The sequence below is a fragment of the Topomyia yanbarensis genome, chromosome 2 (assembly GCF_030247195.1).
Source record: "Topomyia yanbarensis strain Yona2022 chromosome 2, ASM3024719v1, whole genome shotgun sequence".
NCBI lineage: Eukaryota > Metazoa > Arthropoda > Insecta > Diptera > Culicidae > Topomyia > Topomyia yanbarensis.
In genome coordinates this window covers 130,626,980-130,652,289 of record NC_080671.1, presented here as the reverse complement: position 1 = coordinate 130,652,289, position 25,310 = coordinate 130,626,980, and the positions used below count along the sequence as shown (strand labels likewise).

The following is a 25,310-nucleotide window of genomic DNA, read 5'->3' as shown; positions in this document are numbered from 1 at the left end:
TAATTTTGTTTTATTTGGGTTGATTTCAAAGTTTAGTTCATTCATTTTTTGGCAGAAGTTATCTACAACTGCTTGCGTTTTATTATTTAAGAGGGTCAAATTTTTTGCTCTCACTACGATGCCAAAGTCGTCTGCATATTGGACGAGAATTACGTCGGAGTCGTCATTTTTGTGTAAGCTAGCCGTATAGATATTAAACAAGGAAGGGGAAAGCACATCACCCTGGGGTAGACCGTTGCTTATAAATTTTTCGATTTTTTTGGTTTTTGTGGAAAATATTATTTTCCTATTTTTTAAAAATTGCCAAACCCACGAGGTAAGCTCTGCTGGGAAAAGGTAGTTTTGCATTATATCTATGAGTTTATCAGAGTTTACTGCATTGAATGCATTCGATAAGTCTATGAAAATGCAAGCCGTTACATAGTTTCGTCTTTTGTTTTCCTTGATCGTATTGACAAGAAAGTTAGTACAGCTTACAGTAGATAAATTTTTACGAAAACCAAATGAGGAATCAGGTATAATTTTGTTTAGGTAGATATGATTCTGAATTTTCTCTAATACAGCGCTATTGATAATTTTTGTTAAAGTAGGAACTAGAGAGATTGGGCGTTTCCCTTCTATCGTACTTTGATTTTTCCCTGGTTTGGGTATTGCCACTATCGATATTGATTTAAGTGACATTGGGAGGTAGCAATCCTTCCATATTGTATTTAACTGTTTAACTATGCTGATTTTAGTTTCTTCTCTGAAGTTTTTAATTAGGTCATAAGAGATTTTATCTTCACCGGGGCTGGATTTTTTCTTTTTCTTGTTTATTATATCATTAAATTTACCTATAGTTAATAAGTTATAATCGATTGTGTAATGCATGTCTGTTAAGTTAGTTGGATCATTAGGGCCAAAATGTTTTTCTAAAAATTTGTTTGCCATTGTTTCATTTTCATAGATTATGTTATTCGTTGGAGCCTTTCTGCTTTTTCCTGTCAGCATATTAATTTTTAACCATAATTCTGAGGAGCTCATTTTAGGATTGATTTCATTCACAAAGCTTTTAAACTGTTTATTCTTCGACTCTTTTTTCAGTTTAACGAAAATGGCTTGTTTCTTTTTCAAATCGATTAAATTTTCTATACTAGAGTTTTTGTTGAATTTCGAGCGCGCTTGATTTTTTTCCTTCCAAGCCTTTTCAACCTCGACTGACCACCAATATTTTGGAGCAAATTTACTTATTTTTTTATTTTCTTCGAATACATCTGAAACTATTTTTTGTAGTACTTCAATAGAACTGAAATCTTCTGGAGTAAGTTCGGCTAATTTTTCGCGAATTTTCTTTTGGTTGTAGATATAATGTGGTTCAGTCACTTGAGTACCGTTTTCAAATGTGAATTCTATTAATAGGTGGTGGCTGCCTATGCTTTTGTCCAGTGTTTGCCAATTTAAGAAGCTATGAATATTAGCAGTACAAAGGGTTAGATCTATCGCGGTAGCTCGCCTGTTAGCTTGAATTGGAACAAAGGTTTTTGATTGGTCATTTAAAAGAATCATACTGCTATTGTTTATGCTGTTCAGAACAATTTCGCCTTTGGAATCTTGGTAATCGTTGCCCCATACCAACGAATGTGCGTTAAAATCGCCTGCCATTAGTACTTTAGGAAATTGACAAGTGTTGGAATATGCTAGTTAGATCGGCGTGTAATATGTTATTTGGAATCTGCGGTGTAATATAGACTGATATCAGAACCAAATCTAAACAAATTAGTTTGATCATTACTAATTGTATATGATCAGATACTTGAGGAGTATCCAATACTATATAGGCTAAATCTTGTCTAAGATATAATGCGCTTCCTCCGTAGTTATCACTTCTAGATTTTAGAAATTTGTTATATCTGGATATATTATATTTGTTACCGGATTCTAGTGATGATTGAGTCCACGTTTCCGATAAAAATGCGGCCGCATAGTTTTTGTCTATCAGTACACGTTGCAGTTCGTCTTTGTTTTTGGCAACACTTTGTATATTGCACTGCATAAAGCTGAGTTTATCAGTAGTAATAGCTGTGAATGTGAAAAAGAAAGATATTATTAGTGTGATAAAAGTTGAACTGTGTTTAAATTATGTAATCCTCTATTTTTTAAAAATGTTTTGAAATTTCTTTAATTTTTTTTCGACCGTGTTCTGTTATTTCAGGGATTTGCATGAGAGCCGAATAGAAGCTCATAGCGTTTGTCATAGCACTTCTGTTGGCATTTTCTTCTGCTTTTTTGTATGCTTCGTTGATAGCTGTTTCCATTTTTTCTTTTTCGGTTACCGCTGTGTTCTGAAGTCCGGTTCCGTTGATTGTTTTTTCGGTTGGGTGTGGTGCTCGAGTTGCATTCGTTTTTCGGCCGTATCGCATTCTTTTCCCCGTTCCGCATTCGTTTTGTTCAAAGTTTGTTGGATTATTTCCGGCTGCTGCTTTCTCTGTTACTATGCTTCCTTCGGGCGTTTCAGTAGCTCTCTTTGTGTATCGTCCATTTGTCACTTTTGCGTAGCTTTCCCTGACAGTGGGGAAATCTGGTAAATTTGCCAGCAGGTCGTAGGAGTTATGCACTGGTATTGTTGAAACTAGTTCCTTGGCCTCCACGTACGTGAGGCACTTTCTAGCCATCATTGCATTGATACTCGCTTGTCGCAGCCGTTCTGGACAGTTCGGATCGGTTGTTCGGTGACTACCTGATCTGCAGTGAAAACATTTTACCTCCTCGTTGCAATTTCGAAACTGTTCTTCTTCTGGTGAGTGTATTCTTGCGCATTTATCACATCGCTGTCGTCCTTTGCAGTTGACTGTTTTGTGGTTGAATCTGTGACAGTTTGTGCAGAACTCAACTTTCCGGATGAACGGATTGACTTTGCAGGATGAACCGAATACTCTGATCTTTTCTGGTAGGGTGCTTGCTCGAAACATTACGCTTACCCTATTGCTCGGCTGTTTTACCCCATCGATAAAGCGAGATAGTCTGAATACACTCGTCACTGGCGTTGAGCTCTCAATGTCGCATAGGATCTCTTCTTCCGTGATGTTCGTTGGAATCCCAGTTATCACTCCTGAAATACAGACGAGATGTCGGGGCACGTATGCACTGTAACCAGCCTGCTTAAGTTCTTCGTCATCTACCATCGCGTTTGCTGCTGTCATGTAACTCATGAATACGATGATCTTGTTTCTTCCGAGATACTTCATTTCGGTAACGCTTCTTCGATATTTCTCTATCTTTCGCAACCATGCTCCTAGAGTGAATTTGTTGATTTTGTTGGCCCTATCTGTTAATTCCACATAAACTCGGTACGGTGCATGGTCGCTCTTTGTGTAGATATTTCTCACGGTCAACCGCTATTTCCATTTTCTCATTTCCATGTGCTCCGGAAGAGTTACTGCCTTCGCCATTTTCCACCATTTTGTTTGTTCCTGTAGCGCCAGGATCCGGTGGTTCTCCGCCACCGCCTCCATCCGCCATCTTATATGGGCTGGAAATCCACTAACGATTTTGTTTTCACCTTTTCTCTACTTTAATAAGACCAATTCGCAAACCACGCTACTTTATCGTGATTTGACTCCGATAATCGCTAAAATTTTCCGAAAACTAAAAAAAAAAAAATATCCGCTCTGAATCGCACTCACAGGTTTTTCAACCTCTCGCTACCGCGTTCTTGAGAAGAATGATCGAAAGTATTCAAGTAATGTAAATTTTAAAAGTCCATGTAAACAAGTCTTAGGTAAACAAGCACACTGAACTGTCAGAAAAGTGAGGTTATACATTTTCATGCAATGCTCTATGTTTTTGACAGGTATATGAATGAATCATTTCAGCATCAGTGATGCCAGGTCTATTCAAACAATAACCTGCAGTGAAAATATAAAAGTCTGCAGATTGCTACAAAAATCTTCAATAAATTTGACATAGAAATGTAGTATGTATATATTTTAAATTACCAAAAATGTTGAAGGCTTGTGTATAAATTGGCTGGCATAGGCTTTGTTCTGCTAAATATTTGTAATCTGCAAAACATCTGCAGTGAAAATGCAAGATCTGCAGATTTACTAATATATATGCAGATCTGGCATCCTTTTAGTATTCCCCACAGGAAATTCATCCAAATGGTGTAAAAATGCGGGGAAACAAGGCAAGATAGGTATTCAGAATATGGGGTTAAATGAGCAGCTTGCACTATTTTTGATTTTTTTCAATAGTTAGAGGTACCAAATCATCGCGGCAATCGGCAGTAACGAATTGGGGATAAAAAAGGAAGCATCCTATCATATAAAATTTTTTGACGAGAAAGGTCTATTTATTTACTTTTTCGGAAGGATAAGTAATTAGTATGTTGTGAATATATATGTGTCACCGGTGCCGTGTGTTATGGTGGTACCGGACGGAACCGTTGGTCAACAAACCGTCCTTGTCGTACTGGTCATAGATGCGACGTTTTTTCTCATCTGATAGCACTTGACATGTTTCGGAGATCTGTCTTAACGCTCTCTACTTAGCGCAGGATACGCGAAACCGCTGCTAGCTTTCGAAAGAAAATTCCTAGCTGCTGCTACTCTATCAGTCTTTCTCTCGACTGAGGACTACAATTTCGGTCGACTAAATTGTGCTATAAAAATTGTACTTCCTGGAATTTCACCTAACGAGATCAATTCATTGTGAGGAATTTCGCTGCGTTCCAATATTGCTTGCCTCTGTAGGTGATGATGTGTGTGTATTCACTTCGGCAGCCAGGTCTTATGTTTTGGGTAATTTTGCTATCTTATTCTGCTGAATAAATCATCTGGCTAAAGCCTCTACGTTATACTATGGTCACTTTAAAAACGCATTGCTATTTAATCTTGTAGCTGTTGGCAAGTCAGTCCTGGCACTGTTCTCGACTAATCCTGGCACTATACCGCTGACGTCGCACTTATTACGGTGATCAAACTTGGCGAGAGCGGCAGTGGTTTCGTCGGAATTGTTCACTCGACAAGCAGGAAGTGCAAGGACTCTGTTACTTATGCCTGAGCCCCTCGTTGAAACCTTCGTCCTGTCGGAGTGTTTGCTGCGTCCGATACCGGAGCGTATTGCTGAACCGAAGCAGTCTGCTACTGGCGCTGCTTCCTTCGAATCGCAATCGCTGAATATTCCCGTTAGCCGAATGTCCAACGTGGCCGAAGGCAAACCGATTGCAGCAACACCACCAACCGTAGCTGAAATTTTGGCCTTTAATCCAAGTCCCTGCCATTGACATAGCGACAGACGAGCAGGTTGGACCATCGGTTGACTCGGTGCCGGACAGGGCGAAACAGCTGCAACAGGAGCGGACCTAGTATGCGGTGTAAAGGTCATCAATTGCCATAGATCACCAAAATGCTCTGCGACTAACATTGTGAACAAAACAAACCAAACGAAATTGATCGCAACAACGATAAAATAAACATTTGAAAATGAGAAAAAGGCAAAAGAAGTTTTGGTCGAATTCATTATAATTCTATTTAAAAATTGAATACTGTTTTATTTAGTTTGTTTACATCAGACACACCCCTTAATTCATTGAGTACGTATTTCACTGCCTTTATAATCCTTTTGTAATCAGTTACAATAATCCTTTATAATCATTTTATAATAAGTGTATTGCTAGTTAGGACTTTTATATCAGCCGGGCTCTTTTATAATTTGTTTTAAAATCATTATCAAAATTCTTCATAATCCATTGTTGCGTTATGTTTATGTACATGGTCAGATAGATAGTTTTTAACTGGGACGGAACGTGTGGATACGAAAAAACCTAATGTCAATTGTAGCCAGGGGGAGCTGTCAAATGCAGCCAAAGGGAACCGTCAAATGCAGTCAGGGGGGACTGTCAAATGTAGCCAGTCCATTTAAAATATGTGAGGAAGAAAGAGTGGCTATGCAAGACAAGAGATAAAATGAACAGAAAAAAGAAAAAGAAAACATCTATCCACAGGTTCTGTCCCAGGATTTTAATAGAGAACATCAAAATTCGATTTGTTTGCATTTGGCAGTAGGCCTTTTTCAAATGTTTGGCTAGAAATTCCTTGCTTCTTCAATGAATCATGTACAAGAAAAGTAAAAATGTTAAATTTAACGGAACAATGTATGATGCCGACATCAATTAAAAAATACAGTTGAGCGACCTTGTTGGGAAAGTGTTAACATTGGGCAGCGAACCAAACCAAGTTTCTCATACTATGATCGAATCAACAAAAATTCCAAGATCATGTAAACAATCTCTTTGAACTGTCAAAAAAGTGAGCTTAAACATTACCATGCAACGTTCTCCACCGAGAGGTTCACTTTAGTTTGTTTACATAACCAATGAACTTTGTACCGCGACTCACCACTTCATTTGCCGCGCTGCCAGGAAGCCAAGCAAAAATATACAAAACAGTGCTGCCCAAACACATATTTTGAGTCCCACCATTCTTGCAAAGGTGAAAAAAATACTCAACATTCTTGCATTTTTCAAATTTAAAAAAATCATTAAAAAATCACGATAGCTCTAAAAAGTCTCATTTCAGCGGAAATATTCTTAAAAATGTGTAGTCTTTTGAATAAAAATAAGAAAAAAGGGGGTTAGGTCGGACGAGAAAGGTCTATTGTCCGTTTTGTGATTGTATCGCAAACACTTAAGGCACAGGACGGGTTTGTTTACTGGCACGAAATGCTGATTCTATGCGTTGGGATCTTCTTTCCTGTTTCATAGCTGTGTCGTCTGTTCATTGCAAGGATGTGGTACTCACTGGTGTTATTTTCGCTGATCTCTTCCATATCCATGTCGATAGTTACTCCGCCCCAACCCCAGACACGGATACAAAATTGTGGGGAATGAATGCTTTATAGTTGTTGTTCTTCAGTAGAGAATCGACTTGTAGCTTGTTTGCCGTCTCATAATCTTACAGGAAAACAAGGATATTGTTACGCCCTCGCATGTTGTAGATGCTATTTTTATAGTCCTGCTTGCTGACCAATCTTGCTAGGGATAGCTTGTTGATCCTTTGTTCTCCTTGGTTATCCACCAGCTGTACAGTTACTCTGAATGGAGACACATCCTGTTGGGCGTAGTGATACAACGTGTAGACCTTCGGCGGTGATCCTTTATTTTGCCCTGTGTCGTCGGGTGGATCCGTCATAGCGTTAGGTTAGGTTTTCGTTATTCCATGTTTTAAATTTTCTGTGCCTTTTCATAGCTCTTTCAATATTCTAATTAAAAGTCTCGCGTTCAAACCGAATAATTCGAAATAGTACTCATTCACTCCCTCTTAGCGTCTATAAACTCTATAAATAACAAAATGACGTCTACTACATAGGTAGTCTTTCTGTTTGCAAAAATACGTCCGTTTCAACCAGGGTGGCCAGATAGAATTCCTTAATATCGGTAAAGTCATTAAAAGTTTATCGATAGTTATCGGTAGGCCGGACTGTTGTCCCAAAAACGTAGTGTTGACATAGAATTGTAAAATACTGAAAACACAGATCTCAGACAAAATCCAACGCAAAAATTAATGTTGATGTAGGATGTGTCCAAAATCCGTAAAAATCGGTAGGAATAAGGAAATATCGGTATTCTTCCTTGGTCGTCTGTGGCTCGGTAGGGAAGACTAGAAAAACACTAGAAAGAGAACTGCGGAGAAAAAAACAGCGTTTTTGGCAGCGTATGCCCCGGCATTGTATGGGAACACGTCCAATGTTACAAGGATAGGCAATGTTCGATTGGATTGGTTTTTTCTAGAGTTTGTCTAGGGAAGACCAAAATCGGTAGGACTACCGATAAATCGATAGGTCGGGCCACCCTGGTTTCAATTGAGATCGCCCGAAAGAATCACAATACTTCAAAAATGCTCGAGAAACAAAAAGCGATAGATAAATGTTTCCTTGTTTTATAGCACAGCAATAAGATGTGTGTCCAAACGGGAAAATTATGCTTGTTTAAATATTTTTCTACGAGGATAAGTTATCACTTTGTGATGTATGTATGTATGTTGGTAGCCACCATCCTAGCTTGAGTGTTGCTTTGCATGCGGCTACACTATACGCTCAAATTTCGTTACAATTCCTGAACTCAGCATACCGCTGTATGAAGGGCCAAAAGGGCTGGGGGCCTACCCGTAGGCAATTACACCTACTCAGTATCCACGGAAATCAAAGTCTCTTTCTAACAATATGATCCAACAGATAGAATAACGAATTTCGCGATACTCGTCAAGCTTTCCACGAGATGGTTTGTGGGGGAGCACGTCGTTTGGCATAAGTTCGTTTGGCATAAGTTCATTTGGCATAAGTTTATTTGGCATAATGTTCATTTGGCATAACAGCAGGTGACACATGCTTTCGTTTGGCATAATGTTCATTTGGCATAATGGTCATTTGGCATAATGGTCATTTGGCATAATGGTCGTTTGGCATAATGGTCATTTGGCATAATGGTCGTTTGGCATAATTTGAAATATCCATTGAAATCTCTTATATTTAATGTTGACGCCTAATGTGGCGACGCCACATCGCTTTAAGTATGGTAGTTAAACTATTTGATAGCCCCTATGTTTGAGTAACCCGAGCAAACGAGTGAGTTGCTGGTGAGAGGTAGCCACTTCTGACGGCCGGTCGATGACCACCTCGGCCCCTTGGTCTCGGTTATGCGATATTTCCAAGGGCTATTTGGTATATTGATTCAAAGAACTGCTCATGTTTGAAAGAAGGAATCAACCCCTAAGTTTGAGCAAACGAGTGGATCACCAGTTTACTTCCGAGCGCTATTTGGTATACAAATTCAAAGAACTGCTCATGTCTTAAAGAAGGAATCAATCCTTGTTTCTGGCAAATATATACGTGTATATTTGCCAGAAGGTTGATTCCTTCTTTCAGTCATGAGCTGTTCTTTAAATTTGCATACCAAATGGCCCTCGCAAGTAAACTGGTGATATACTGGTTTGCCCGTTTTACCCAAAATTAGAAGTTGACTCCTTCTTTCAAAAATGAGCAGCTCTTTTAATCTGCATGTTTAATAAGTTCGCTAGCAAAGTGTTGATTTACTCGTTTGCCCGGATTGCTTAAACATAAGGGTTGATTCTTCTTTCAAATATGAGCAGTTATTTGAACCTATATACCAATTAACCCTTGGCATTGTCGCATAACTGAGACCAAGGATCCGAAGCGGGTTCCGCCGGGTTCCGATGGTGCGTCGGCGGCCCCTCGCGAGCAAACCTGTGATCCACTCGTTTGCCCGGATTACTCAAACATAGGGGCTATCAACTAGTTCAAGTCCGACGGAGCGGAGCGATGTCGGAGAGCACCGGGTTTAAAGCGATGTGGCGTAGCCACATTAGGCGTCAACGACTAGTAACAGAAAATTCAACGTATTTTTTAAATTATGCCAAACGAACATTATGCCAAATGACCATTATGCCAAACGACCATTATGCCAAATGACCATTATGCCAAATGAACATTATGCCAAACGAACGTATGTGTCACCTACTGTTATGCCAAATGAACATTATGCCAAAAGAACTTATGCCAAACGAACTTATGCCAAACGACGTGCTCCCGGTTTGTGGGCGTGACTCAGGCGGTAATTGTTCATCCCTACAAGGTTCCGTGGACAGATACCACCGTAGAATTTCAGTGGCAAACCTTTAAGATAGCTGTGCTTAGTTGCCAACTGCGAGACTGATACCAACTGTTTCGGAAGAGAAGACACGAACCTAAACCTCTGGGAGGTCGAACACTCCGCGAGTGTCATTTACACCGAAGATCTTCAAGGTCAGTAAGACATCTTCCCGCTGGTGGCCACCCATCCAATACAGGCACAATGGATAGGGCGTTCTTTTAAGATTTAATTCTCTGTGCTCCATCTCGCCGACGACTGTAGTTTTTCGTGAAAACCAAACTTGTATTAAAAGTCGATAAAGTAGTTTCTCAATTTGAAAAAAAATAATTAATTTTTTTATTGGCTTTTATTTGAGATGATCATTCCATGTAGCAGGAATAGTTCTAATCCTTTCTTGAAAAATGGTTTATGTTCAATAAAATTTATTAATTAATTCCGATAAAAACTAATTAACGACAAAAACAGAATAAAATCAAAGCAAAAGAACGCCTTTCTGTAGGAAGAAAGGTAGAACATAAGAAAGTTTCTTTCATTTCATTCGTCTTCACAATCAGCAAAGAGTTCACAGCCTCACCATCAAATTTCGAGGTGAATATTTCTTGATATTTGTGAAAGGATAGGATTCGGCATGGGACGGGAATGCCTGCGGCGAGAAAGGATCCATTTGAGTGTCTTAGATAGGATGTTCAGGATAGGGATGTTTCTGCTCACGGATGGAAGTTTGGGATGTTGGAATACAAATAATACAGCAGCATAACACGCAGCATCGATCAGGCGTTGATCGTTTCTTGCTGGCAATCGATGACTGGAAGCTCCTGCCTCCAAGGTTGAGGATCACCACTTTCCCGTCCAGATGAACCTATAAATTCCCAGAAAAACAAAAATCGCGGCATCGTTTTTCTTTTTGCGGCATGTCCAAAGATCGACCTATCTAATCACATCGTTCTACCAAGAGTTTATACGACGGTATACCAGCACACTACCGATTGTTCCTATTAATTCACATTTCTGAAGTATTTACACCTATATTCACTTAGTCTGTACAATTGTTCACTGTAATCACTGTTATTAAATAATATATACAGATAATTTTTCTGAGCGGTGTCCGTTGTTGGTATTTCCAACTGTTCCTATCTTCCCTTTGGCACTCCCTCGTGCGTTTGTTTGCATGTTTTGTTGAATCGTTGCCTTGTGGAACAATCCCAGGCTCCTATGTTGTTTTGTTAGGTATTCTTACGGTATTCATCATAGTCACTGACTGTTCTGTTCAGTGATGAGCGAAATAATCATGGTTCCATTCTATCGGTTGAATCTGAAATCTCGTTTTTTCTTTACAGAGTTGACTTGATGCCGCATCCATAAATTCCAACAGAGAGGAATATTTTCCAGGCAGAGTAGCCGATTTGGCTTGCAGAAGAGGCACAGATCCGGTTCGAATGTAGATCATTTTTGCTTTCGATTAAATCAAATCATCAATTAGGAGCCAGTGTGTTATTGTGACCCTTTATGTTTTCGATAATGGCCATCCATGGCCGATCCGAAAAAAATACCTTATCCTGGTAGCTACTGATCCAACTATGATCCTTGAGCATGTGATTGTTCACGTCATCCTCTCGATCCGGGGAAATCTCCACAAAGCACAACGATCGATACTGATCGTCGGTAATGTTCAATTAATTCTCGATTCTCAACAAGCAAGTTCTTTACATTACATCGCACATACACACAATAAGCACTTTTACAGATCCTCATTCCACGTTGTCCTTGTTGAAGCCTAATGCTCATCAATAATATTAGAGCAATCGGACAGTCCTTTGGTCTTGATGCAGCCAGTCATCAGCAGAAGAGTTCTAAAACGAACCCCTATCTTCCGGTGCGCTTACTGAACAACCTCACTGCCTTTGTTGATCTCCTCTGAAGGAATCACCCAATAAATCTTGTACGGTGAGTGAATCGAACAATTAACCGATAATTAAGAAAATCAAACGAACGAGACCGCCAACAGGAAGGACTACTACACGTGGAATGGAGAAGCGGCACCACCAAACGGAGCTTAGAAATTCATCACCACATTCATGCTGGTCTTGCAGTCGATCAGCCTCTTCACATTAGTCGCCGTTGTATCAGCAGTAGCAGCATCGGTACCGGGAGTCTCTTGCTTCGAAATGAAGGTCAATTCGAACGTCGATAGCCAATCGAAACATACGTCCTCGCTCTCAAACGCCAACGTCTGACTGACATAGTCCACCGGGCAATTGGGACGATAACTAGATATATAATAATAGACGATAAATAAATTATGATTGATCAAGTTGGCAAAAAGTGCTAACATAAAAATTAGATTAGTTAAAAAAGATTTGAGTTGTTCTTCGTGTGAGTCCACCTGAAATGAAAATTAGTGGTTGAACCCTTTTCCCTCTCAGCGAACCCATGCATAGATTGCCGCTGCTCTCGATCGTTCCGGAGTAACGATAACGGCTAGGGGAGAAACAGGATGCAACCTAAAACCTAAAGAACCTGAGACCTGATTTGTGTTGTCACCACCCAAGCTACGTCGAGGTCGGGCGGGATAACTAACAAACCACACTAGGTCAACAAGTAACCGATACAAATACGTACGCTTTAATTATGTTCTTCAGGGCAATTTTGCGCTCCCGTTCAATGAACCAATCGATCAGGTAGCCAGCCATCAGGGGGGCCACACGGTACAGATTGAAGAACTTACTGTAATTGCCAAGGGCCCAGGCGGAACGTAATTTGAGCGCAAAAATAATTATATCGTGCTCGCGTTCCGCGGGTGTAAGCGCTTTTAAAATGGTGGTCAGATCTGGAAGTATAATATGCATAATTTATTTTGCGTTACACAAATGAATTCACAATTACCAAGCGTGTTTTTGGTGAAAATGTAGTACAGGATCCGATACGCGATAAACTCCAGTATATTCTCGCCTCCCACCTCTGAGTAAAGCATCTTGAGCTGTGTTTGACACTGGTTGAACTCCTCGTGGTCACCCTTTTCCATGGCTATGCGGGCATGCGTTTCGTACACCTGGACCGTAAACTCGTCCCGAATACCTTGAACCTGATAACAGCAAAATTTATAACATATGAGTCGAGGTAACAACTATTAAATATCCTACGCCCTGTCAATACAGTCCATCATTTGTTTGCCACTTACCGTCAAATCCTGCCGGATGGACTTCAGTTGATCGCACGCGTAGTAATAGTCCTGCTTTTCGACCCATTTGTTCTTCACATTCTGCAGCGAGTAGCGAAGCACCTCCACGGGTCGTACTTCGGACGGGGCTGGGGCCTTGGTGAGTCGTAGGAAACTCTTCTCTAGATCCCGACAGGTACCGACGATGTGCAGATCAAACAGATCCAGTCCAGCTTCGTTATCACCGGTGGTATCTTCAATGAACAGACGAGACGGTGTTGGTAACTGAAGGCGCTTCTTGATCGGCGATGCAAGGCGGGGAGGCGAGACTTTCCGTGAGCTGGAGTTGTTGAAGCGCGCAGCACGTTTTTTGAGCGCTTCCTGATCACCATCGACGGCACCACCAATCTGACCGTGTTCTGAATAGAAACCAGACTTTTTCTGGTTTTTGGCAGTACCAGACGATTTATTTTTTTGAGTTGGCTTTTGATTTTTTACTTTATACTGCTTGGAGGACGCACGGCTGTCCTCGCTACTATCCGAGGATCGGCGTTTTCGACGAGGTGAGCGAGATTCGCCACTGGAAGAACGGCTGTGACGATTGCGGCTATACCGACTAGGGGGAGAGCGAGAACGTGAATGGGAAGAACGGGACTTTTTCGATCCAGACTTGATCCCTAGGCGAGACCCAAGTGAATGCGAAATTCCTGCCGATCCACCATTTTTACGCGAGTAATTTTGGCTGTTGTTCCTCTGTCCGTAGCCATTGTTGCTGGGACTTCTACTTTTCCTAGTGTTTTGATATTGATTGATACTTCCAACAATACCCGCGTTCTGGGGTTTATTATTCGGGATTATCGTCTCCCGTTCACTGTGTACACTTGGTACCGGTTCGTTATCCCAATCTTTGGTCCACAATTCACCTTTATTCGCGGCAGCTGTAATACGCCCTTTAAGGCAGATATCGATTTGATCTTTATCAAAATCTGTCTTACATTTGGCATAACAGCGCGCGACAAAGTTGTTCAAGCTTTCGGGCCATGCATCGGTTGGGTTATGAAACGGATCTGGTTTCTTCATGGTCGGTGGTGGAGGAACTGATGTACTGATGGTACCTCCAATTGAAGATTGGTTAGGAATTGGTGGGGGAGGCCTGCTTAGATCCGGAACCGGCATCGACACTTGAAAGTTAGATCCTCCAGTACCTGATGCCATTAACGGTGGAATATTCGCTGAATTAAACATAGGTTTTTTCTGAGCCTGGTTAGTAACATTGTTGTTCATGTTATTCTTGTTTTTCTTCTTCTTCCGTTTGCTTGGCTGGTTGAATTGCTGTGGTAAATTCGAATGTTGTTGCTGTTGTTGAGGCTGCTGTTGCTGTAGCCCATGATTCAAGGGATTAGCTTGAACCAGTGGACTCACTCGCTGTGGCTGTTTGCTGATGTTGAACCGAATTGGACCAAACTGGCTAGGTGCTTGCTTGAGCCCTTGCATCTTTCCTTCCTGTTGTTGCTGAGGAGAGCTAAAAAATGTTGTCGTGTTCATTAAACTACCTGCAGACGGCGAGGCTGACGACGAAGTTTCAAAATTGTTGGGTACGTCGTCCTCGTCGGCGGCAAACACATTTTGATTTTTCCCACTACCGGTATTTGCCGATCCGGGCGCGGGCAGCGGCGGTGGTGGTACATTAATCGGAATCCCCCCACTTGAGTTAAACTGCAACTGCTGGTAGTAGGCGTTGCAATACTGAGCGTATTGCTGATATGCCATTCCGTACGGGTTGTTTCCGGAGAATCCACTCGGTTGTAAACCAGATTTATCTTGCGAGCTCATACAACTGCTATGCAATACGGTACTTACAATAGTATCGCCAGCACTACTCATAGCACACTGAAACGATACCTTCCAAAATTGAATGTGTTGAGCTGGCTAGCGCTCCGACCTTGTTTCCTGTTTGAACAAAAAAGACAACGCAAAAAAATCAAAATGGCGATCACCCTCTGGTGAAAGATAGCATTTTCAAATTCAATTTTCCACTAAACACAGCATAACAGGCAGTAAGTAACACCCCTTTTTTGTAATTTACCTGCTTTACTGCAAAATTAAGCGTTCTTCAGTGCAAAATTAGCTTCAATAATTAGGAAAATGTTCACTTTGTAACACTCACGAACTTTACTGACACACTTTTTCACGATGAATGAATGGAATTAATTCGAAGCATGGAAAAGAGAAAGTAAAGGTAATAACAGACCGAGAGCTGATGGTGTATGAAATTAAAGCTCATTTCCAATGCGTCCAATATGCGAATCCATGCCCGGTCAAAAAATGGGAACGAACATATCCCGGTCGAAAAAAATGCGGACGAACATGGTCAGGCGATTTAAAAAGTTTGAGGTTTGACTGTGCTAATTGCCCCTAGGAACGAATGCAATTTGCGGATGCGATTTAAAGGCAATTTCAATACTTAGACAAATTTTCTGTCGGCTGAAATGGACTTGGTTGTTTTTCGCGTTTTTCCAACATGGCGGTTCATGTTTGGCTTAAGCTTAAAATTGTTTTTTAACAACTGGCATGTTTTCGCATGGATTTTGTTTTTTTCGTGCACTTCATTAAGCCAACGAATGTGGGAAATTGTGAAATCATGTGTAAGTATAGTAGATTTGATCTAAATTCCTAATGAACTTCAGATTGTGGTAAGTTTTGATGTGCAATATCATATTCACCATTAATTCTTCAACATCTCAGCGGGCACACAAATTATGGGCCTCACTGACAGTTCAAATTGTTCTGCTCGGTTTGCCGTTTTGTTCGTCCGCATTTTTTTTTCGACCGGGTGGCATCGATTCACCTTAAATCGGTTAAATCAGATGGAGAATCGTACACAACGCATATACAAATATCTGGAGCATTTTTTCATTACATCATATCACAGAGAACAGACATCCATGATCGAACAAAAATATTTAAAAAACATGTGTAAACATTTGAATTAATATACGATAAACACTAGCGCCGCCACACCAACCTATCCCAACTATCCGTCAAATCCATTCCGGAACCGGTTCGAAATCCTGAATGGATTCAGTAGGGAATCTTGCTCAAAGAAGTAACCGATTCCGTTTCTATCGGTTGATGCATAAGAGCTGGAATTCATGCTGGAAGTCCGAACCGGTTCCGGACTAGTTTGACTGGGTAGAGGAGTAACCGCTGTTAATTCTGTCAAACTCAGCCACAAAAAACATGACGATACTAGCGCACCTGGTTTGGATATCCCAACTACCTTTGAAACCGTTAGAGATTTTACACAAGTTGAATGCTGAAGATGGACATCTGTTCTCTGTGATCATATCTAACAGAAACGTCAAACGGAGAAAATCGCTTGCAAAAATTTTCTTGCAACTTTCAAATTTATTTAACAATTAAAGCACACAGAAGGCTTTTAATTCTACTATCACCTCTGCATTTACTCATTGCAGGATGTAATATGCAGAGTATAAGCATATTACATCCCGAACAGAAAGTAATATCGAAATTGATCGTAGAAACGTTGAATTTACAACAGTTTTATTTGTTAACAACAACTTTTCTTGTAACATCAATGTACTTATGATGCAGTCCTTCATGCCTCCAAAATCTACAACGGAAAAACAATGTAAATCGATGTTTTTGATTTCAGAATGTATGGGAAAAGATCAATTTTTTCATTGTTACATCCCGTAACGATCCCCCTTTTTCGATGTAAAAATCGGGTTTACAATGAAATTGGATGTAGAAACAACAAATGTGATTATAATTCCATTGTAAATTTTCCAGAATAACATTGTTTTTCGTTGTAATGTAACAATAAAAAATGCTGTAATACTGTTGTGCATTTCTATTAGTTTTTCCAATGCCAAACCTCATATCTACACTCTCGGTTGCAATACAGCACATGAAATATATCACAACTACAAGCCCGTCTCTCTGAACGTCACAGTAAAATGTGTCATCTACAAATGGTGTTGCCAAGACTACATATGTAAAAGAGCATAATAGCAAAAGTGATCGGCAAAATGTAATAAAATAATAATTATAAATTATTTCCCTATTATCTTCGCGAAAAACATATGTTCCGGCAGCGAAATAGGGACAGCAGATTAAAATTACCTACTTTTAGGGTGGGTGCGGGTTTCAGCGTGAAAAAACACTGTTTTTGCGATTTTTTTAGAACTTTCGTAAAGCGAATTTATCACTACTTTTGTGCATTACAATTTATCATTTAAATAACATTCTGTAATTTTCCCATGCAAAAATATCGACAATGGACTCGGTGACGAAGCTTTTTGTAGAACGTCTCTGAAAAACACATGATTTTCGGTGTTACCTGCCTTTCAAAAACTACTTAACCGATTTCTTTCAAACTTTGCATACACATTCTATATAAAAAAAATACCTAACCTCTACGTTGAGTTTTTGAAATAAATTTTCAATTAAAGGGGTTTTTACTCATAAAATGACGGATTTTTTCGAGCAAAATATTTTATTTATTTAATATGGCAAAAAGAAAGGCTATGGGAGACGAACGATAGAATGAACAGAATAAAAAGACGTCCCAGAATAGACCGAATATGTCCAATGCATAAAATTTACAGCAGTAGAATCAAGAGGCAGATAGAAAAGTATGCTATCGATGCATAAATAAATTTCTGCGTGTGCCGTTAACTACACTGAAAATAATCGACGCAATAAAACCATATGCAATTGAACATTATATATAAAAGTAATGTGGGAATCAGAATATATTGGCTTAAATGGCACAGAGAATAAAAGTAACTCTGGTTGCACGGTTAAGTTCAATAAGCAAAGACGATCCCAGTTAAAATAGGCAAGTTGCTGGCTAACAGGCGGCTATTTGCCAACTGGGAATCAAGTGGCTGATATAAATAGGGGGCTATTTCGTGCCGTTTCTAATTAGGCGAGTAACTAAAACACAGAAAAGGCTTATGCGATTGATAATTGGACTAAATTAAAAAAATCTAGAAAGAGAACGGCGGCCCGCTTGGAAGAAAAACGGGCAGCCAGCAAAAATCCGTCAGGATTCCGGCAGCTGTCAAAATTATCAAAATGGCGCTGCCAGAATTCAGCTATACTCGTTCCAGTTATGGCAGGCAGATTCGCCTCACCGGTTCGGTTTTGTTTATCGTTGTTTCATTTTCGCCATATTTAAATTTTTCCAAGAAGGATAGTTTTGGCAGATGAAAAAATAGGAAGAAACAAAGATTTTGGTTTCAAACAAGGTAAGTAATATGGATTTCATGTCTCCAGACATGTTTTTATTATAAATTTACATAAAATTAAAAAAAAAAATAAGGAAAAATACAAGCAAAACCTGAAGCGATCCAAAACCGGTCCTGCCGGTGCGTGCCTGGCAGAAATCCGGCAGAAAAAACCGTTAATAACCGAAAGGCGAAAAATTCTGCCAGAAACGGTTGTTGCATTTGAGCCGGCCGGCTGGGCAGCGCTCTGCCAGCCAGACCCCCAGAAATTCTGAAAGATTTTTTATTTCGCTGCCGGCTATCTGGGGGAAATCCTGCCAGGCACGTCCGAGCGGGGGAGACCCCAATTGGGATCATTTGGATTTAGATGTCAAAAACAGACCCAATCAAACAAATGCCTATCCTTTATAACATTGGACATGTTGCCATCGAATCCCGGGACATACGTCGCCAGATGCTGTTTTTCCAGGGGGTGTCACCAGAGCTTAAACAAATTTACATCCCTGCATCAACTTGAAAGGAAACGAAATTCAATTCATGCCCGCTGCGATGAATGAAATTTTTGGTTCGTTTCCCTCCTCATTCGTTATTCCGACGCAGAGCATTCAGGTTCGGACATGTTCGGTTTCAGAAGAAAACTGAATTTTGTTTCTATGCTAGCTCTGAGAGGGATTATTTAGCAAAAGTGCACCAGATATAGATTACGCAATTCACTTATGCTCGAAAATGTAGAAAATGCCAACTTCTGCCTTCAAACTGTCCACATAATGGCAATTGAATGCTTTGGTTGGCGAAGGAATTTTTATTTCCTCTGCATCCAAGCATTCGATTCTGCATGAAATTTCGGTCAGTTTGAAGTTAATGAATGAGGGAGGCGGTGAATCTGAATGTTGGTTTCGGTAAATATAAGCAGAAATAGGTAACTGATTTTGAAATTTCGCAGCACTGGGTGTCACTCCTGTTATCCGCTATTGACAAATGCAGACTTTGACAGTAGTCAACATATGCTGGGCCTAGCCGCTTCTAGGCCCATGTCGCCCATGCCCATGTGATATACACATTCTTCAAAGTGGCTATAAATATTAAAATAACCTTTAATCCACTTAGTGGTGCAATTGTGTCTTTCTCATTTGTCTTAGCTACGATTCCATGGCTGGTTATGTTCAATATAACGGTGGAAATGTATATTGCATATTCTCATACATACAATGGATTGACAGCCATGAACTTGAGATGCTATATGTCGATCCTGAACCACTTGAAACTTGCCGAAAATGTTCAACTTGTTAACAACTTTTAAAGTAGTTTCATTCTTAAAGTAGTTTCAAAGTTAAAATCATTTCAAACCAAATTTTTCTTTGGTTTTTAATAAACGCAGTTTTTAAATAATAATATATAATATTTAATTAGCTTAATCAGCATTAACTCAATGTCGTCTTTCCGTTAACTTATTTTCTGTGTGTGTGTGTGCGTGTGAAGGGGATGAATAACCCACAACCGAACCACCCCCTGCCTATCTTGGTATGCCTAGTGGGTGTAGGTGATTGGAATGAGAGAGGGGTGGGTCTGAAGAGGGTGAATGAGGTGGTCGTTTGAGGGGGATCTAGAGCTTTGATGAGGGGAGGAACATGAGAGGAGGGTGGGGGTGGTAAGGGAAGGGTATCGTGTAATGTTGGGTAAGGGGGGCAACCCCTCATCCCATACCCATAGTTACGCCCCTGTTAAAACATAGAACACCTATATTAGTCAATAAAGGCCGGGATTAAGCTGGTCATGTTCAGAGTGGTTGCATAACCTTTTTATATAAGAAAGGCAACAACCCTATAGTGGGGGAAAGCGAACTTCATACGTAGAAATAATAGAAATTGCGGTAAGAACGGATTTAGTTTACCCTTTTCTTGTACCTTTATAATGCGACATTTTCAATTAAACCAATCACACTGTACGCGGGCACGTGGAATTGCGCAGTTCGTGTTTGAGTTCCAATGCATCAGATCGCTGTGATACACTCTATGTAGAACCGAGCGTGGAGCACCAATTAGTCTGAATCTAATTTAGCAAACCATAATGTATTCAATTTTATTCGTTTTGACGAAGATTTGATATATAGTGAATTAAGTAATTAAAGCAAATAAAAAGTAGATTATTTCATTAAGTAAATTCAGTACATGTGAGTGATAGTTTTAACCACATGTCTTCAGAAGCAGAGAATGTGTAAATGATGGATTTCAGGCAGATTTCTTCACCCTCGCTTAACGTTTAAGCCAGGTTTAACGCATTGGTAAAGGTTCAACCGAGAAAGCCTCAAAAAGCAGACATCTTTGAAAACAAATAAAAGCAGGGTTTTTGCAGCCCTTTGTACATTCTTCATCAATCAATGCACAGTGGGCAAAAAGCAACCCCCAGAGGAACTTGACTAGTCGCCGAAAGATTGATATAATAATATTTATATCAAAAGTTGCGAAATTTTATGAGAAATCAAACGCAACTAGTTTTGTCCACTGCACGCATCTGTGGTCAGAGTTACTGGGGTTGTAGTACCCGGACCATTCCTGATATTAGGGTAAAGTAGTAAATCTGCCAAAATATTTGATTTTGTTCGTTTTCATTTCAATTTCTAAGTGTTAACAATTACGATAGGATGAAATTTTTGTCCGAGGATGCTATTTATGGAATTTAGGGGAGTGTGGTAATAGGATAGTGTAGCGTGTGTTTTTCGAAAATGCTTAAATTTCATGTAAGTGATAAATTATTAAAAGTTCAGAAACAAAGATAGTCTAACAGATGCCTTGTATAATTTCGTTAGTAATATATCAATTAAGTCAAAGTATGAAAATACAAAGTGCATGTTTGAAGCAGGAAAATGTTCACAAACTTTTCTAACGGCTAAGAACAAAAAACGTCGAAAGCATCAACTTTGGAGTTTTAACCACATCAATGAAGCTTTGTGGCCGTTAATATATCACGTGGACAAATAACCTTCGTTTTTAACCCGCTTCTCCCCCTCCGTGGACAAGCATGGACAATTCCTGTACCCCTACCCCTTCCCTACGATGTCCACGTGAACTTTCCTATTTTCTTTTCGGGTAATTTTCAAACATTTTTGCTGTGTATTAGACTACTAAGGCGAAGAAGGACAATGACAATGGTTCAAACTTCAACCACAGAATATCACACTTCTTTAGTTTTATTGTGAAATTTCAATGGAAATACCTCATTTCTGAACGACAATATGATCTTTTATATTTACGTTTTAAAGATTGGTCATAGTAACATAAAACTGATGTAACCTAGGGATTCTTGAATAGGGATCTTTTGGGGTATGCGGGTTAAGGCATTTTCTGACGCAGATTAGTACTGTGAGTTAATATCTCAGTCCTTTTTCAATTTTTTGGCCCGGAGCTATTGAAAAAAACATTTTTTAGTTTGTTTCCTTTTAGGACAATAACACATCCAAACCCATGCGACTTGCACGACTCGTCAGTTTGCCAATAACAGATCTACCATAGTTTGCAGATGAAACTTGGGATGGCAGGCTGCTAGCGGATTGCAAAAGTACCAGATCGGTGTGGGATGTTGTCCCGGTTAACAATGAGGCGAACGAGATATTTGCAGATACGTCATTTAGTAGGACAACTGTCAGTTTGTTGGTTAAATTTATTTTGTTTTTTTTTTTAATTTAAAAATCAGAAAAAGAATAATTAAGGTTTAAGAATGATATGAGTTTACTCGTAAGGACACCCGCTATTAATCATATGAAAAACTGACACAATTTTTTCCACATTGAAGATCCCTATTAGCTCATAATTTCAATCACAAGCCTTTACATCCAAAAGTAGTGGTATTTGACCAAGACCAAATTTTTGCTCGGATTCTGTTTCGTACGATTTCTTCTGATTTTTTATGATAGTTTCCATCACACACTACGCACTTTGACTATTTAAAAAGCTTGATAAAATTGAAGCGCTCACATCAATGACGATAATTTTTTTTTCATTTTATTATAAAAACAAAAATATAAAAAAACCCACGTTGACATTTCCAATACCCCATCCCCTTCCCATGGACAAGCGTGGACTTTCTCGGGACCCCTACCCTCCCTTAAATTGTCCACGAGGTATATGGATGCCCCTTTCCAACACAAATAAGCGCATTTTTATGTAATAATTATGGTAATTAAATCTCCTAGAAATAATTATGGAGAATCAACTTTTCAAAAATAGTAAGAGAATTGGTGTCTTTAGAAAAGTTTTTTTTATTTCGATTATAGAGGTTTTAACCTTAAGGTAAGAAAAATCTCTTATGAACAATTTCTAACGCTATGTGCAGGGTCGGGCCTCGAACCCAGGTGCGCTGCATACAAGGCAATCGATTTACCAACTACGCTACGCCCACCCCCCATTCAGTAAAGTTGTTGATAATCTCATTTTAAACAAATTTGTTGAAAATATGAAGCCTACATGAATGCAGTATATCGAGATATAAAACAATGTTCAAGAAATTTTCTTAAAGCCTGTTCTTTTCAATATTTTTTATTGCAAGCTTCAGAGAATAGAAATATAATGAATAGAATGCAAAATGTATTGTTCATACACAGCAAATGATATTGATCAATTATAGAAATATCACAAAAAGCTTGAGCGACAGAAAATAAAAGTCGCAAGGATAGAACATGCTTCGCAAAACCCGTCTCAAATATATTAAAATATAAAAATCGGAAATAACCCCTATTAAGACAGTGCGGGTAATTCTGAACCCCTCGATTTCTCAGAAAATAACAATACTTTCTGACTATCGTACATATTCGTGGAACCGCTATTCTGAAACATTAATTTTGAGTTCTGAAGTTGACTCTTTGTTCTTTGTAGAAAGGAGATACAACGTGTTTCGTTGTTTTGCCATTCTCAAAACAAAAATCATTATAATGGAAAAACCGTGATTAAAGCAACAAATAAAAGTGAAAAAATAAAAGGTAAGTGTTTTGGAAAACTTGAGGCTCCTATTTTATGGAATGATTTTTGTTTGGGTAAAAACAGAGATATTTTCGAGACGCTCACCACTTTTGTGCGATATGAGCGTACGGGGCTATTCAGACCCCCTATTCCGTCAACCACCGTTCAGCGGCTTGCGGCTGCGCACACCATTGCACACGCCACAGCAAAGAAAATACATGGGCCGCCAAACTACAGCTGCAACATACCAGATTAAGTTTTTGTAAAGTATTTTTTTTTTGCTTCTTAAGGAGTGTCTCTTTTAACTTATTCATAGGTTAACATAATTTCATTGTAAAAAAATTAAACAAAAATGACGGTCCAAATAGCCCCGTAGGGAGGTCCGAATTACCCCTACATTGTAAAAGGATGGAAAAACGTAGAGGTTTGCAAAATTAACCTTTTATGGCACCAAAATGTAGCTGAGGTTTCAAACTAACAATTTTTACCGGTAACTTTTTTCACATCTATCCACCTAAAAGGGCGATTTGCTTAAGTAGGTCCGAATAACCTCGGGTAACAATTGAAGTTTTATAGCTCGCTACAAGTGCAATCTAAGTTTTATGAAAGGCTACAAAACTACTATAAAACCATAATTGTTACTAGGGCTATGTAATATTTTATTACCACCCGTAAGAAGAAAACATGTGAAAGAAAATGCCCAATCGCTTCATTACAGCTCAATTCTTTGCAATGTGGGACCCTTAATCCAGATCGTAATTTTTCGGGCCCTTTCATATATCGAGATAAAAAGTATTATTAACAGAAGGATTTATTTGAGAAGAAAAAACAACAGTGCTATGTGCAATCCTACAGGAAAAACTCCATATACGGAAGGTATGTACTAATGACCGTGTAGTGTAGCACCAGGTAAAACGAAAATGATATAAGAACACTAGAACATCTCCTCGTATCCATCCATCACTGCACCGTTACTGTTACTTAGAAAATGAATTCGACATGGGTCGTTTTTATCATAAAAAATAATACAGGAATATCGAGATACTCATCTGATTTCTGCTTCAGTTTCTTGTCCGCTGATATGAACATCATCAGAGATTCCCGGTCCAGTGTTTTAGTTTATTTTCACTGCACACAAAACACTTTCATGCACTGCACAAATACACTTATATTTTTGGAATTCAAACACTGAGATTTACTGTAACATTCGGCTTCCTCGTATATTTTTTAAAGAAATTATCCCGATATCAAACAACACAGCAATAACACAATAGATACCAAACACATTAAAACGCCTACGTAATAATCTCAGCCGAAATACTAGCTGATTCTAGTTCGTATTCAGGTTCCAGTAACACAAGCGATTCTTATTAGATCAGGTTGTGTTACTGAAGCCGGAATAGTAGCTAGAACCAGCCAGAACTCCGGTTCACTTGCCGGCTGAACTTTACTAGGCAATAGTCCTCAACCAAAGAACTCGACTGTAGCGCCATGCTATATAGCCAACATATAGTTTTGTCCATCTGTTTATTGCCTGGGACGGGACTTGCCGATAGATGTTTTCTTTTTCTTTTTTTCTGTTCATTTTATCGTTTGTCTCACATAGCCTCTCTTTTTGTCTCACATAGTTTAAATGGACTGGCTGCATTTGACAGTACCCCCTGGCTGCATTTGACGTTCGATTTTTTGCTATTTACATTTCTCGTATCAGCTCTAAATAGTTTGTGGCTATAACGAAGAAAAAAATATATAACGTATCCAAACGAGCATGAAATTTGACGTATTTCTATTGAAACGTCAAATTCTATGCTCCTTTGGATACGTCACATGCTTTCTTCTTCCTCATGGCCACACTCTAACTAGAGTGCTCTAGTTTTGAACAGCAGATAATAATATATTATAAGAAAACATTGCACCGCCCGGAAAGAGAACAAAACTTCGCTGAGCGCCAAAAATACCTTACAAGTCTTATGTCCGAATCGATCGAATAAACAAACCGGACTGAATAACAAAGATAATGTTCTATTTCCCGTTATATACATGAATTTAACACGTTTCACTGAGGCTTGCAGCGCAAATTAGTAAATATTTAAAAAAACGAGGTTTTGGACAAAGGATATTATAAATAGTCACGTTTCGAATCAAATTAGTACGAACATGTAAAACGAATGCACAATAAAAATCGAAAGGGTAACTATTCCTATTATAAACCTGTCTGGCGTTAACCAATCACTATCAATGTGCTCTAGCGTCCAAATTTTCATCCCTCTATTCCAACAAATATGATAAGCTGAGATAAA

General features: G+C 39.3%; 1 protein-coding gene across 1 annotated transcript; it reads right to left on the bottom strand.

The window, feature by feature from the left end:
• Positions 1–9,973: 9,973 nt before the first annotated feature.
• On the bottom strand, positions 9,974–15,035 carry LOC131681328 (leukocyte receptor cluster member 8 homolog). The gene is made up of 5 exons (XM_058962082.1): positions 14,890–15,035; positions 12,825–14,753; positions 12,530–12,728; positions 12,266–12,473; positions 9,974–11,913 (listed from the first exon to the last, which is right to left on the bottom strand). Exons 2-5 carry the CDS (start codon positions 14,685–14,687, stop codon positions 11,700–11,702), a joined length of 2,484 nt encoding a protein of 827 aa, XP_058818065.1. The 5' UTR covers positions 14,688–14,753; positions 14,890–15,035; the 3' UTR covers positions 9,974–11,699.
• Positions 15,036–25,310: the final 10,275 nt, after the last annotated feature.

What these genes read in the sequence shown, in the direction of transcription:
- LOC131681328 (XM_058962082.1), bottom strand. Translation starts at nt 14,687, where the DNA reads ATGAGTAGTGCTGGCGATACTATTGTAAGTACCGTATTGCATAGCAGT. An exon ending in CCATCCGGCAGGATTTGACG is followed by an intron (nt 12,729 to 12,824) that starts GTAAGTGGCAAA and finishes TGCTGTTATCAG; the next exon opens with GTTCAAGGTATTCGGGACGA. An exon ending in CTGAAGAACATAATTAAAGC is followed by an intron (nt 11,914 to 12,265) that starts GTACGTATTTGT and finishes TTATATATCTAG; the next exon opens with TTATCGTCCCAATTGCCCGG.